At 41.1% G+C, this 16577-nt stretch overlaps 1 protein-coding gene across 1 annotated transcript; it reads right to left on the bottom strand.

Annotated features, from left to right (window-relative positions):
• Positions 1–11419: 11419 nt before the first annotated feature.
• LOC142648921 (olfactory receptor 6B1-like) lies at positions 11420–12385 on the bottom strand. Its single transcript, XM_075825485.1, has one exon. The coding sequence runs from the start codon at positions 12383–12385 to the stop codon at positions 11420–11422; it is 966 nt and encodes a 321-aa protein (XP_075681600.1).
• Between the last annotated feature and the right edge of the window lie 4192 nt (positions 12386–16577).

The following is a 16577-nucleotide window of genomic DNA, read 5'->3' as shown; positions in this document are numbered from 1 at the left end:
CATTCACCACAGGGTCTTCCCTCTTGATTTTCAGCATTCTTAGCTATTTGGTGTGTAGCTTCTACCAGCTGCATTGTAAAAGCTCTCCCAAAATGGGAGCCGGACACTGCTTAGCAATTTGAAGACACCTTTTCCTGGCTTGTAGCCAAAAATAGGGAGTGGGAATGAGATTCCCTCCCACATTTACAGCAGCTGTAGGTCAGGCTGCTCTGCCTGATTCACCTTGTTGTAATTCTGGGAAGAGCTCCCTCCGGTGGCCAACATAGGAAAACATGTCAAATTAATATTTAATTTTTAATACTTTCCACCTTGTGGAAGAAAAAAGAAATACTGCAAAAAAACGTAAAAAATATAATAAGAATAAGTAACTAACTTAAAAAAATTGTTTTCATTCGCGACACATTCCCTTTAACCCCTTAATGACCAGCCTATTTTAGACCTTAATGACCAAGCTATTTTTTACGTTTTTCCATCGTCACATTCCAAGAGCTATAACGTTTTTATTTTTGCGTCGACATAGCTGTATATGGTTTTGTTTTTTTGCGGGACAAGTTGTATTTTTTAATAGCACCATTTTGAGGTACATATTATTTATTGATTAACTTTTATTAACTTTTTTTGGTGGGGAATAGAAAAAATCTGAAATTTCGCCACATTTTTTTGCGTCCTAAATCTACGCCGTTTACCGTGTGGTATAAATAACACAATAACTTTATTCAGCGGGCTGTTACGATTGCAACGATACCAAATTTGTATAGATTTTGTATGCTTTACTACTTTTACACAGTAAAAACGCTTTTTTTTCAAAATGATTTGTTTTTGTGTCTCCATATTTGAAGAGCCGTAACGTTTTTATTTTTTTGCCGATGCGGTTGTATGAGGGCTTTTTTTTTGCGAGAAGACTTGTCGTTTTTATTTGTACCATTTTGGAGTAGATGCGATTTTTTGATCACTTTTTAATCACATTTTTTTAAAGTCAGGATTCACAGAAAACAGCATTTTTTCCGTCGTTTCTTATTTCATTTTTTACGGCGTTCACCGTGCGGGTTAAGTAATGTAATAGCTTTATAGTCAGGGTCATTACGGACGCGGCGATACCAAATATGTATAACTTTTTTACTTTATTTTGTTTTTTTAATACTAAAGCAGTTTGTAAGAGGAAAAAGTGGGTTTTTCATATTTTTTCACATTTTTTGTATTAATTTTATTAAACTTTTTTTTTTTACTTTTTTACTAGTCCCACTAAGGGACTTTAATATGCGATTCTCCGATCGCTATTATAATACACTGCAATACTTTTGTATTGCAGTGTATTACTGCCTGTCCGTTTAACACGGACAGGCATCTGCTGGGACATGCTTTTGGCATAGCCTAGCAGGCATTCGCTACAGGCAGACCTGGGGGCCTTTATTAGGCCCCCGGCTGCCATCGCAGACAGACACTCGGCGATCTTATCGCCGGGTGTCAGTGGGATGAGAGGGAGGTCCCTCCCTCTCTCTAAAACCACTCAGATGCGGTGCACGCTATTGAGCACCGCAACTGAAGGGTTAAACGGGTGAGATCAATACTAATATCGATCTCACCCAGTTGAGCAGGGACGCCCCCAGCCCTCAGCTGCCTCTGGCAGCTGAGAGCAGGGAGATTTGACGGCTCCCTGCTCTGTTTACTTTATTCGGATGCAGTGCCGTGAAAAGGCTTATGCATCAGAATAAAGCCTGTTAGTGGCCGCAGTGAAAAGGCGTATTGGCGGTCACTAACGGGTTAATATGAAAAACTCAAGACACCAAATGGGTATGTATATGAGGCAAAAAAAGATATCATTAAATAACCATATTAGTAACCAAAATATATTTATTTAGATGTAATACACCACAAACAAGATAAAAACATTTAATATCAGCATAAAAAATGCTATACAAGAATCACTGGGAGGGGGGCACCCTGATAAGTGGAAAAAACAATAGAAACCCCCACTCACTCACCTAGACCCCTCAACAAGCATTCAGTATGAAAAATATCTAGCAAAATATTGCATCAGATCAACTTATCCTGGTCCTGAACCATGAGGGTATGTTCACACGGCCTATTTACGGACGTAATTCGGGCGTTTTTGCCCCGAATTACGTCTGGAAATAGCGCCTCAATAGCGCTGACAAACATCTGCCCATTGAAAGCAATGGGCAGACGTTTGTCTGTTCACACGAGGCATATATTTACGCGCCGCTGTCAAATGACGGCGCGTAAATAGACGCCCGCGTCAAAGAAGTGACCTGTCACTTCTTTGGCCGTAATTGGAGCCGTTATTCATTGACTCCAAAGAATAGCAGCGCTAATTACGGCCGTAATTGACGCGGTGTTCAAGCGCCTGCACATGCCGTTACGGCTGAAATTACGGGGATGTTTTCAGGCTGAAACATCCCCGTAATTTCAGCCGTAACGGACGCCCTCGTGTGAACATACCCTGAGGGGAAAAGGGGATTGAAAGCCCCACGCCTATAGCCTTTAATATGGGCAGTTTAAAATTGCAAAACAAAGGTCGTCAAAAATCTTTCTCCACGTGCTCCTCATTTAACTGTAGTCATTATATTTTATACAGCAACATTGTTCAAGACCCGGACCAAGCAAGGCTAGCCCTTTTAAAAAGGAATAAATCAATTGCTATTTTGTACTCATTTTTAAATCCATTACTAAACCCAGTGATTTACTGTCTGAGGAATAGTAAAGTTCAAAAAGCATTGAAGACATTGCCTGCTACTTTTGCTAAGGAAATTCCTGAAATCCACAATATCCCTTTGGGTTGTAGATTGTGATGTTTGGAATAATTTACTAATTAGGAAAATAAACTCCTTTATTTCAGATATAATAAGCTTATTTTTTTTTAACAACCATTCTGATAATGAATCTTCTGCTGGGGGAGGGGTGCATTTTTAATTACACTGATTCAGTGTAAAATGTTACTCCTAATTTATACATAAAGATGAACCCTGATAAAGGGATAATAATAATTCCTATTTCATAAAGAAGTAATTTGTCTGTCTTAAATAGGCACTGTACTTTGAACAAACTTTCCATAAATCAAAAGTAGTAAGTGCTGCATAATCTCCTACACGTTGCTGCAGCTTATATATATATATATATATATATATATATATATATATATATATATAGTATTCAAAAAATAGGCAGCACTCCATAGTAAATGTGAAAAGGTGGGTACTTTTATTGCCCCCTGTGTAACGTTTCAGCTCTGTCAGAGCTACGTAATTTGGAACTTGGTCTGTTCCTGAGGAATTGCACCCACATGTTGCCGGTGCTGCTGGAACCATCCGTTTGTTTGTATATATATATATATATATATACACATGTCAGGTTCATGTGCCAGGGATGCCTACTGATTCGTCCCGTTATATTGTGTGTGAGAGGGGCATCTGAGTGAAAAGCTAAAGTTATCATGGTGTTGTAGAAGACAATGGCTGGTTTTGGATCATGAAGTGAGGAAATGGTATAGAGTGGTTGAAGAGAGACTGAGAGTGTGTGAAAATCAAGACATTTAAGGTTCCTATGAAGGTGTGCTAGTTTCTTGACTGGAGAGGTCAGTTGAAGGAGAAAGGGAAGAGAATGTTAGTAAATTGTGGTTCGATAGAGGGAGGGATGAGATTGAGAGGCTAGATAGAAATCAGAGACCGGTGAATATAAGGTCTAGTGTGTAGCCCTCTTGGTGAGTGGCTATGAAGGACCACGGTGAGAAGCCAAAGGATCAGTCAAGTGATAGAAGTTTGGAGACAGCTACGTGGGAAGTGTCAATGGGGATGTTGAAGTTACCCATGAAGTTACCCATGATGATGGTGGGGATGTCAGTTGAAATAAAGTGGGAGCCAGGTGGTGACGTGGTCGATAAAGATGGTAACTGGGCCTGGTGATCAGTATATGTTGGCCACATGTAGGCTGTAGAGAGAGTAGATGCGGACAGAGTGCACTTCAAAAGAAAAGAGGATAGGGGACGGTAGAGGTGAATTTGGGTTGAAAGACCAGTTCTCGTATAAGATAATGCCAACTCTTCTATTACGTTTGCTCCTGGGGAGGGGAGTTTGTAAATTTAAGACCACTGAAAGAGAGTTGCAGAAGAGACTGTATCACAGGGTTTAGCCAAGTGTTCAGGGCCGCCATCAGGGGGGTATTACTGGTACTCCCGTCAGGGGCCCGGCCACATGAATGAAGTAAAAGGGGCCCGCCGGGCTGCCGTCGCACCCCCCCCCCCCCCTCGGACTGTTGCCCCCCCCTCGCAACGCTCACGGGCCCCCCTCGCAACGCCCGCGGCACCCCCCTAGCGTCACCCCCCTAGCGACACTCCCCTAGCAACACTCGTGGCAGCCCCTGCATACCTGTTGTAGCTTCACTGGAGAGGAAGATGCAGCATGTGCTGAAGCTGCGTGTGGAGATCCCGCCCCCCAGCTCCTCTACACTGCCGACCGGACCTGCAGGCTGGTGAGTATGTTCCCCTATCCATTCTGATTCCCATCCCCCTGACCCCATTTGTAGATTGTATAAAGTTGGTTAAAAAGTTTTTGGGTATTTTTTCGTTTTCCTAGCGCTTTTTTGCCGCGATTTTCGTAATCGCGGCAAAAATGGCGCAGTTTCGCCGCGATTATATAAAAATCGCGGCAAAACCGCGTGATTTGTGCCGCAATTACGAAAATTGCATAAAAAAAATATACAAAACATGAAAAGTGCTGTTAGGCTATATTCTCACAGTGCGGTCAAGTCACGTTTTTTTGCAAAAATTGTGGCAAAAAATGGGATTTCACCGCACTGTGTAACTAGACTAAGGCCTTATTCAGACGGCCGCATTCGGTCCGTGACATACGGAGCGTGATGGAGCCGGACTCCTAGCATCATAGTTATCAGTGTTGCTGGGAGTCCCTGCCTCTCTGCGGGAATACTGTCCCATACTGTAATGATGCTTTCAGTACGGGACCGGGGACAGTATTCCCACGGGAAGGGAGGGACTATGATCATAGATAACTGTGATGCTAGAAACCCGGCTCCCTGAACTGTGGTCGGTCCGGGAAATATGGCCGATACACGCTCCGTATATCACAGACCGAACATGGACATCTGAATAAGCCACTTACTTGCCTCCTATTTTTGGTGCGGATTGTGCACTGAAAATTCACTACAAATGACAATATAAGGCCTTATTCACACAAACGTGTTATACGTCCGTGATACTTATTACGTCGCACGGACTTATGTTAGTGAATGGGGCCGTTCAGACTGTCAGTGAATTTCACGCAGCGTGTGTGTCCGCTGTGTAAAACTCACGACATGTCATACACTTGCCCGTGTTTCGCGCAGCACACACCCATTGAAGTCATTGGGTGCGTGCAAATCGTGCACGGCACACGGAAGCACTTCCGGGTGACGCGCGTGATTCGAGCTACACAGGGCCGCCATCAGGGGGGTATTAGGGGTACTAGTGTAGGGGGCACGGCCAAACTTAATTGAAAGGGGGGTCCGGCAACTGCCGCGACTTGCCTTTGGTAGAAAAAAACAGGCCCCTGCAATGGGGCCTGTTCTTTTCACCAAAACAATGTCGTGAGCTGCGGGCCCCCCTCTCGTCAAACACCGCCGTGAGCTGCGGGCCCCCCTCTCATCACCACCGCGAAACACCGCTTGCGCGCGCGCGAACGACCGCAAGCTCGCACCCGCGCGCGCATGACCGCAAGCGCGCGCCCACGCGCGAACGACCAGGCGCGCCGCCGAGAGGGAGGCGGTGCGCCCGCAACACAAGTCCGATCTACGGGGAAGGACAGCCACACAGGGACAGCAGCGCACAGTTTACTTACCTGCTGGCCCGCCTCCAACTCCGCCTCCTCGTCCGACTCCGCCTCCTCGTCGTCCTCCTCGTCCGACTCCACCTCGTCCTCCTTCTCCAGAGCGTAGCTGCGTAAGGAGAGGGGGAGGAGTCTAGTTGTTGCGCGGCGGCAGGAGTTCTACGATCCCCGCCATTTTCTGGAGCCTGGAGGTCAAGGACGACATCTGGACCGAAGACATCGCCTGAAGAGGACTGGAGTGAGAGCAGCTCTTCTGACACGGTGAGTAAAGTGTCTCAAAGTGCTGTTTATGTATGGCCCTGTTCACACAGAGTATTTTGCAGGCCGAAAAAATCTGCCTCAAAATTCCTTAAAGAATTTTGAGTCAGATTTTGACCTGCCCACACTATCTTACCGCGTTTTTTGCTGCGTTTTTTGCCCGCTGCGATTGAGGACAGCAGACAAAAAACGCAGCGAAAAATGCATTTTCTGCCTCCCATTGATTTCGATGGGAGGTCAGAGGCGGAACCGCGGCAAGAAAGGACGTGCTGCTTTTCCTTTTTTCCGCGACTGGCTCCCATTGATTTCAGATTAAATCAATGGGAGGCGGTTTTGGAAGTTGTTTGGTGCTGATTCTGACGCAGTGTCCGAGTCAATATCAAGGCCCAAAAACTCTGTGAACTTGGCCTTATTGTTAGGGCTTATTCAGACGACCGTGTAATACATCCGTGCAACGTGCGTGATTTTCACGTGCCTCGCACGGACCTATGTTACTCTATGGGGCCGTGCAGACTGTCAGTGATTTTCACTCTGCTGCGACTGTAATACGCTGCGGATTTTCCACAATAAAATGTGTTGCATAAAATCCGCAGTGTTCATGCCTAGTGTGTTCCTACCCTAAGGCCGGATTTACACGAGCGTGTGCTTTTTGCGTGCGCAAAAACGTGGCGTTTTGCGCATGCAAAAGGTCCATAACAGCTCCGTGTGTCAGCAGCGTATGATGCGCGGCTGCGTGATTTTTGCGCAGCCGCCATCATTATGACACTCTGTTTGTAGCACGTGGTGCTTTTCTGTTTTCATTCATAGTTTATACGGCTGCGGAAGTGCTGGGCGTGATTTTCACGCACCCATTGACTTCAATGGGTGCGTGATGCGCGAACAATGCACAAATATAGGACATGTCGTGAGTTTTACGCAGCGGACACACGCTGCATGAAACTCACTGACAGTCGGCACGGCCCCATAGAGTAACATAGGTCCGTGCGAGGCGCGTGAAAATCACGCGCATTGCACGGACGTATTACACGTTCGTCTGAATAAGCCCTAACAATAAGGCCCAGTTCACAGAGTTTTTGGGCCTTGATATTGACTCGGACACTGCGTCAGAATCAGCACCAAACAACTTCCAATACCGCCTCCCATTGATTTAATCTGAAATCAATGGGAGCCAGTCGCGGCAAAAAGAAAAAGCAGCACGTCCTTTCTTGCCGCGGTTCCGCCTCTGACCTCTCATCGAAATCAATGGGAGGTAGAAAATGCATTTTTCCCTGCGTTTTTTGTCTGCTGTCCTCAATCGCCGCGGACAAAAAACGCAGCAAGATAGTGTGGGCAGGTCAAAATCTGCCTCAAAATTTGGTGCGCGGTTCCAGGCGGTCGCGGGTGGGCATGCGCGGGAGTTTGCGGGTGCGCGCGATCTGTCGCACGGGCGGCAGTGTTTGACGGCCCCCATGCTACCCAGGGCCGCCATCAGGGGGGGTATTATGGGTACTGATGTGAGAGGCCCGGCCAAACCTAATTGAAAGGGGGGCTCGCAGCTCACGACATTCTTTTGGTGAAAAAAACAAGCCCCATTGCAGGGGTTTGTTTTTCTTTTCTACCAAAGGCAAGTCGCGGCAGTTGCCGGGCCCCCCTTTCAATTAGGTTTGGCCGGGCCTCTCACATCAGTACCCATAATACCCCCGCTGATGGCGGCCCTGGGTACCATGATATGGTGCTGGACAGAGTACCGTTAACAGGCGGTGCCACGGTAGGGGGGCCCAGAAAATTTAGCTGTAGGGGGCCCTGAAATTCCTGATGGCGGCCCTGCAAGTGTTAGTTAGACTCAGTAAGAAAGGGTTGTGAGAAATTAAAATATTGGGGGCGTAGGTCATATATACAGTGAAGGAAATAAGTATTTGATCCCTTGCTGATTTTGTAAGTTTGCCCACTGTCAAAGACATGAACAGTCTAGAATTTTTAGGCTAGGTTAATTTTACCAGTGAGAGATAGATTATATAAAAAGAAAAACAGAAAATCACATTGTCAAAATTATATATATGCATTTGCATTGTGCACAGAGAAATAAGTATTTGATCCCTTTGGCAAACAAGACTTAATACTTGGTGGCAAAACCCTTGTTGGCAAGCACAGCAGTCAGACATTTTTTTGTAGTTGATGATGAGGTTTGCACACATGTTAGGTGGAATTTTGGCCCACTCCTCTTTGCAGATCATCTGTAAATCATTAAGATTTCGAGGCTGTCGCTTGGCAACTCGGATCTTCAGCTCCCTCCATAAGTTTTCGATGGGATTAAGGTCTAGAGACTGGCTAGGCCACTCCATGACATTAATGTGCTTCTTTTTGAGCCACTCCTTTGTTGCCTTGGCTGTATGTTTCGGGTCATTGTCGTGCTGGAAGACCCAGCCATGAGCCATTTTTAATGTCCTGGTGGAGGGAAGGAGGTTGTCACTCAGGATTTGACGGTACATAGCTCCATCCATTCTCCCATTGATGCGGTGAAGTAGTCCTGTGCCCTTAGCAGAGAAACACCCACAAAACATAATGTTTCCACCTCCATGCTTGACAGTGGGGACGGTGTTCTTTGGGTCATAGGCATTTCTCTTCCTCCAAACACGGCGAGTTGAATTAATGCCAAAGAGCTCAATTTTAGTCTCCTCTGACCACAGCACCTTCTCCCAATCACTCTCAGAATCATCCAGATGTTCCTTTTTTAACTTCAGATGGGCCTGTACATGTGCCTTCTTGAGCAGGGGGACCTTGCGGGCACTGCAGGATTTTAATCCATTACGGCGTAATGTGTTACCAATGGTTTTCTTGGTGACTGTGGTCTCAGCTGCCTTGAGATCATTAACAATTTCCCCCCGTGTAGTTTTCGACTGAGCTCTCACCTTCCTCAGGATCAAGGATACCCCACGAGGTGAGATTTTGCATGGAGCCCCAGATCGATGTCGATTGACAGTCATTTTGTATGTCTTCCATTTTCTTACTATTGCAACAGTTGTCTACTTCTCACCCAGCGTCTTACTTATGGTTTTGTAGCCCATTCCAGCCTTGTGCAGGTCTATGATCTTGTCCCTGATATCCTTAGAAAGCTCTTTGGTCTTGCCCATGTTGTAGAGGTTAGAGTCAGACTGATTAATTGAGTCTGTGGACAAGAGTCTTTTATACAGGTGACCATGTAAGACAGCTGTCTTTAATGCAGGTACCAAGTTGATTTGGAGCGTGTAACTGGTCTGGAGGAGGCTGAACTCTTAATGGTTGGTAGGGGATCAAATACTTATTTCTCTGTGCACAATGCAAATAAATATATATAATTTTGACAATGTGATTTTCTGTTTTTTTTTCTATATAATCTATCTCTCACTGGTAAAATTAACCTAGCCTAAAAATTCTAGACTGTTCATGTCTTTGACAGTGGGCAAACTTACAAAATCAGCAAGGGATCAAATACTTATTTCCTTCACTGTAATATGACTATATACATAACAAATAAGGGGGGAAAAACATTGAAAACCTTATCCATTATTGGCATTTGCTGGACTATTTTTTCCTACACAACTATCCAGACTGCAGGATTTTCAAAAAACAGCAAAGCTAGATTTCAAAGTTTTGCTATTCTCTACTTATTGACAATAGACATTCTGTATTAAAAATACACTTCCTCATCAATGTAAAGAAGATTAACATGTTAACAGCAAAAAAGATAAACCTAGCCCATGTCTATTATCTAAGAGGTGTAACTTGAAACTCCTGTGCTTCAGCACAAAATCTGCCATAGGCCCCCCCAACCTATAATGTTTATTTATAAAACTGGTGTCTTCTTATGTGACTCCTTCTCATGAGGAAAAGAGGCCTTTGGGACCCTCAGGCACCAGATCCAGTGTGCGACTGGTATTTCTGCACCCCCATTAACTACGCCCCTGCTTTTGTCCCAAATGTTTTTCTCCTAAACTTACAGTCAAATGACCAATTTTGGTCAAAATAATTAGAGAAAGGGAAATGGGCAAAATATAAGATATAATGTAAGAGACTATTGAGTTTTTTTTATTTTTAAATAGTAATTAAAAAAATTTAAGTTTTTACTTCTGTAAAATGAATATGTTGGACACTTGTTTGATTATTATACACAAAGAGTCTACTGGACAATTTGCTAATTTAAGATTAATCTGTTGTGCGTGTACTAACCCAATATAAAGGCAAGATTATTTTATGTATTTATTTATATGAAAAATGTTGTATTCAAATTTAACCAGAGTAGTCATTTGTGGCATTTTTTTATTTGATGTAACTTTTTTGTGTTTTTATTTTGGGAACTCATGACAAAAGATACTGTGAGTGATCGTTTGTCTCACCAAGAAATGGGAATTTTTGTGCTGCGGTATTTAGGACCAACCATATGACAAATGTAATCTATAAAACTCATTACTTTCCTGCCAATAGGCGTTGAGTCCTGAGAACTGTTATTTACCTGTTGTGATTTATGATTTTAAGGATATGTCCACCATTGTAACCTTTTTTTTTTTCTTACGGCTCCAATTCATCTCAAATAATAAACATAGCAACTTTGCAAACAGTTTTGATTAAAATTCTCCTACTATTTTGTGAATATAGCTCCTATGCAGACATGTGTCTCAATGGTAGCACACGACAAAAAAAAAACCCTGTGTGTTGTCTAGTACTGCAGTTATATGTTACTCCCTTTCAGCTGTATCTTACTTCTTGCTCACATACAGTACATTTTGGTAGACTGAGTTGAGCAGCCTTGCTCAGTCTTTAAACAAGCTTAGCTATAATCAGGAAACCATCAGAATAGACAAAAAAAAAACAACAACATTTAACTCAATATATGTTTTAACTGTGAAATGCTGTAAAAAAATGTATACAAAAATGGATTTCTACTTTAACTAACCTATCTCCTCACAGAAACACACAAAGGAGATTTTGCAGGTTACAATTCCTACCAAAAGATGGATGTTTTTAAATAGGTTGTCCAAGAAAAGTAAAAGGATTCTGCTTTTTTTCCAGAAACAGCACAACATCTGTCCATCAGCAACATAAGCTTGAAAAAGCCCATTGACCATTGTTAACTTAATTACAACAGTGTCTTTTAAAAATGCTATTTTATTTGTTTAAGCTGCCTGAAAACAATTGACAAGTAATATACAGTATCCAGTATTATACAATACATGTAAAATTATATCCATACAATACATAAAAAGAGCATCAACACACCATAAATTGAAGTCACAGTCAACTAGTTTTTAAAGGTGAGGTCTAAACCACTGATGTTAATACCTTAAAATGTTCCCATCATCCATCCTGGTTTCTTATTTACTAGTACAGACGGAAAAGAGTTCTGGGAGATTTTCTTTATGGCAAAAATACTTTGTTAATGTGCCCCAGATTTCTTTGTTTCGTAGACAGTAAATAAAAGGATTAATCATAGGAGTGAAAACAGCATATAAGAGAGATATAAGCTTATTGGCATCCACAGACTTGGCTTTTTTTGGGCGTGCATATATAAAAAGTGTAGTTGAAAAGAATATAGTGACTACTGTTAGATGAGAAGCACACGTAGAAAAGGCTTTTCGTCTTCCATCATTTGATGATATTTTTAAAATTGTGTAAATGATACAGATATAGGAAATTGCAGTCACTAATAACGGGATGAGAAGAATAACCAAAGCTAATATGAAGTCCACTAGCTCAGCTAGTGACATGTCTATACATGCGAGATTGAGAACTGGAGAGATGTCACAGAAAAAATGGTTAATGATGTTTGGACCACAAAATGATAATTTGGATATAAAATATACTTTAATAATGGTGATTGTAAATCCTGACACCCATGAAGATAAAGATAGCTTTACACAGAGATCATGGCTCATAATTCTAACGTAATGTAATGGGTGACAAACGGCAACGTACCGGTCAAATGCCATTACTGCTAAGAGAACGCATTCTGTGCACATGAGAGAAATGAAAAAGAAGAGCTGTGTCATACAGCCAGTGAAAGAGATGCTTTTCCTCTCTGTTAGAACATTTACTAATAAATTCGGGATGGTGACTGAAACATAGCAAATCTCTAGGAAGGCCAGGTTGCTAAGAAAGAAATACATAGGCTTCTGGAGTTTGGGGTGAAGTTGTATAGTGATAACAATAATGATGTTTTCAGATATGGTCAGGACATAAATAAGTAAAAATAATAGAAAAAAGATTATCTGCAGTTCAAGTAAAGGAGGAAATCCATGGAGGAAAAATTCTGTAATCTCAGTTTTATTCCTATACTGCATATTGAGATATGGTATCTGTGGAAAAATGTGTGAATTTTATATACACTTAACCCGCAGCTACATTCTTTGTGTGATACAAAGGTCTATAACACGCACCACAGAGGTCAATAAAGCAATGTATAAATAGGATTGTTAAAATAACTTATCGCATTCACTACACATTTGGCATACAAAAACTGCAACACATGTCAAACAGGATTTTCCAGATTTGTGTAAAAATGTATTTTAACGGCTAACAAACCTTGTGGGTGATAGTGGTGCACTTCTCAATGGCAAAGGATCTCCTATGGGTGAATCTGGCTATACAAATAATCTGCATGCATATTCGGAAATTTGCACAGACGCAAGCACCAAATGTTTAGAAATGTGATTACAAGCAAGTCAACTAAGGCCCCATGCACACGACCGTGCCCGCAATCACGACCCGCGATTGCGGGCACGGCCGGCCGCTGACTGACAGCCGCATTTTCGGGCCGTGCTCCCATACAAAGTATGGGAGCACGGCCCACAAAATGCGAAAGAACGGACATGTTCCATAATTCCCGGAACATTTCCACGGCATGGACACCCTTCCGTAGTGCTACGGAAAGGTGTCAGTGTTCAATGAAAGTGAATGGCTCAGTTTTTGCGGACCGCAATTGCGGTCCGCAAAAACTGAGGTTTTTTACGGTCGTGTGCATGGGGCCTAACACATATATCAAATATAACCAAATCATTAGTAACATCAGTTTTTTACTAACTCCACTAGTTTGCCCACTGCAAATAAACAAAAAACCCAGGGAACAATATAGATATACAATACAGCAGTGTATAATGCACATTTATCGTATCTGTTGTCAAATCTGATAATTTTAGGCTGATACATAGTGAGATTGTTTGGGATAATATGAAATGTAGATATAATTTCTAATAATAAGGAAAGTACACTTGTGATTTAACTTGTGACTATTCAGAAATGTGCCCATCAAATATATTCAGATGTATACAGAAGTGTGATACATTTTAGAATACTACCCTGCTTCAATTCTATTTTAAATTCTAAATAACAAATGTTGAGAAAGGAAAGTGTGTGATATGAATTTTTAAAATACCAAACTACCAAGATAATGTGGAATGCTAATGTAATTTACTTTTATGTACTTTAATTTAAAATAAAAGTGCATTAATTCATATGTACAAAATTGTATAAGCCTTAGGGGAAGAAAACTTGGTCATGATAGTTACCTTACATTCAGTGTGAGGAAATCAGGTTTTTAAGGCATTAAGTAATTGAATACCGTAAAATATTACCAATGAAATAATGTACAGATCCTTCCTCCAGCATATGACCATTTATACTGAATTAATTCTCTTCAGCTGCCCTTAAATTTATGTTGCATTGGTTATGTCAGTGTAATGGTAGGGATCCCATGATAATTGTGCAAGATTTGTAGAATTGTATAGATGATTAAACTAATGGGACTTATTAAACCTAGAGGAAGCTGGCCCATTATCTTTTTATCTAAAATAATCAGTTTGAATTTGGTATTTTTATAACTAGTACAATCTTAGAAATGTGTGTATTTTTGGTTTGCATTATGAAATGTCCACCTTTGTACTGTAGATTTTCTTTTCGTTGTACTTTTGCAAATGATCTGATCTGATTACACAGTTAATGTATAAATTATATCAGTTTGCATTAGCTTTGTCTAATTTTGGTGTATTGCGTTTGCAGCATTCATGATTTTTTTTTCCATCTGTGACATGGGCAGAATGCACTGAACTGCCAAATAATTAATTTGCTTCATTTTGGTGCACTCTACATACAGTGTTTATTTTTTTCTATCTTTGACAATTGTAAAGCACGCTTTTAAAGAAATGTGTAATAACAGCACTCCATTTTTTTTCATCAGTGACATGGACAGAACACAATGGCAAATAAAATAGTATAATTTTTAAGCATTTTGAAATAATTAAATGCCATTAAGCTATGTTTATAGCCTTCCAGGTTTTTGTTTTTTTTTTTCAGTCTGAGGGCCCTGCCAAATAAATTATGTTTTAGTTAAAAGTGTTTGAAGTTTTCTAGGTTTTTTTTCGTTATGTTTTTAAGATTTTATGTTTTTTTGTCACTTGTGCAATTGGCAAATAATATAAATAATTAGTGTAATATTGGGGTATTGAGTTTAAAGCATTTCAGTAATTTTGTTTTTATCTGTGACATAGCAATAGCAGAATGTACTGCCAAATAATAGTACTAAAATGACACATATTATGTATTTTGCAATGTCTTTATCACAGAATAAAAAACAAAAATCTTGAGTCATGCAAACGATACAAGTGCAAGTACTGCTATTAGTGGATCAAGTCAAAACCCTGATGCAGATGGTACATTAACTATTTGTATGGTTGGCACAGCAGGAGACTTCACATGCTCAAGGTCCGTTCTTCCAACCCATTGTACCTTAACCCCTGAGGGTATGTTCACACGTAGTCAACCAAAACGTCTGAAAATCCAGAGCTGTTTTCAAGGGAAAACAGACCCTGCTTTTCAGACGTTTTTTTACCAACTCGCATTTTTCGCTGCGTTTTTCGCGCCGTTTTCGCGGCGTTTTTTACGTCCGTTTTTGGAGCTGTTTTCATTGGAGTCTATGAGAAAACAGCTCCAAAAACGTATGAAAGAGGTGTCCTGCACTTCTTTTGACGAGGCTGTATTTTTACGAGTCGTCGTTTGACAGCTGTCAAACGACGACGCGTAAATAACAGGTCGTCTGCACAGTACGTCGGCAAACCCATTCAAATGAATGGGCAGATGTTTGCCGATGTATTGGAGCCGTATTTTCAGACGTAAAACAAGGCATAATACGCCTCGTATACGTCTGAAATTTGGCCGTGTGAACATACCCTTAAGGACACAGCCTGTTTTGGCCTTCAGGACACAGCCAATTTTTTCAAATCTGACATGTTTCACTTTATGTGGTAATAACTTCGGAATGCTTTTACCTATCCAAGCGATTCTGAGATTATTTTCTCGTGACACATTGGAATTTATGTTACTGGCAAAATTTGCTCAATACATTAAGTATTTAATTGTGAAAAACACCAAAATTTTGCAAAAAATTGAAAACATTTGCATTTTTCTAAATTTATATGTATCTGCTTGTAAGACAGAAAGTAATACCACACAAAATTGTTGCTAATTAACATCACCCATATGTCTACTTTAGATTGGCATTGTTTTTAGAACATCCTTTTATTTTTCTATGACATCAAAAGGCTTAGAACTTTAGCAGCAATTTCTCACATTTTCAAGAAAATTTCAAAAGGCTATTTATACAGGGGCCAGGTCAGTTGTGAAGTTGATTTTAGGGCCTTATATATTAGAAAACCTCGATAAGTCACCCCATTTTAAAAACTTCACCCCTCAAAGTATTCAAAACAGCATTTAGAAAGTTTCTTAACCCTTTAGATGTTTCACAGGAATTAAGGCAAAGTAGATGTGACATTTTCAAATTTCTTTTTTTTTTTGCAGAAATTCATTTTTCATCTATTTTTTTTGTAACACAGAAAGTTTTACCAGAGAAACGCAACTCATATCTATTGCCCAGATTCTGCAGTTTTTAGAAATACCCCACATGTGGCCCTAGTGCACTTATTGACTGAAGCACAGGCCTCAGAAACAAAGGAGCACCTAGAGGATTTTGGGGCCTCCTTTTTATTAGAAAATATTTTAGGCACCATGTCGGGTCTGAAAGGCTCTTGCGGCGCCAAAACAGTGGAAATCCCCCAAACGTGACCCCATTTTGGAAACTATACCCCTTGAGGAAATTATCTAGGGGTATAGTGAGCATTTTGACCCAGCAGGTTTTTTGCAGAAATTATTGGAATTAGGCCGTGAAAATGAAAATCTACATTCTTTCAAAGAAAATGTAGGTTTAGATAATTTTTTCTAATTTCCACAAGGACTAAAAGGAGAAAATGCACCACTACTTTTGTAAAGCAATTTCTCCCGAGTAAAACAACACCCTGCATGTGGTCATAAAAGGCTGTTTGGACACACGGCAGGGCTTAGAAGGGAAAGAGCGCCATTTGGCTTTTGGAGCTCAAATTTAGCAGGAATGGTTTGCGGAGACCATGTCGCATTTGCAAAGCCCCTAAGGGACAAAAACTGTGAATTCACCAAAAAAGTGACTCCATTTAGGAAACTACACCCCTT

This window comes from Rhinoderma darwinii, chromosome 1 (assembly GCF_050947455.1).
Source record: "Rhinoderma darwinii isolate aRhiDar2 chromosome 1, aRhiDar2.hap1, whole genome shotgun sequence".
Classification (NCBI taxonomy): Eukaryota; Metazoa; Chordata; class Amphibia; order Anura; family Rhinodermatidae; genus Rhinoderma; species Rhinoderma darwinii.
This window is presented reverse-complemented; position numbering and strand designations above follow the sequence as displayed.

Bases quoted from the DNA above. Each gene is read 5' to 3' on its own strand.
- LOC142648921 (XM_075825485.1), bottom strand. From the start codon at position 12,385: ATGCAGTATAGGAATAAAACTGAGATTACAGAATTTTTCCTCCATGGA.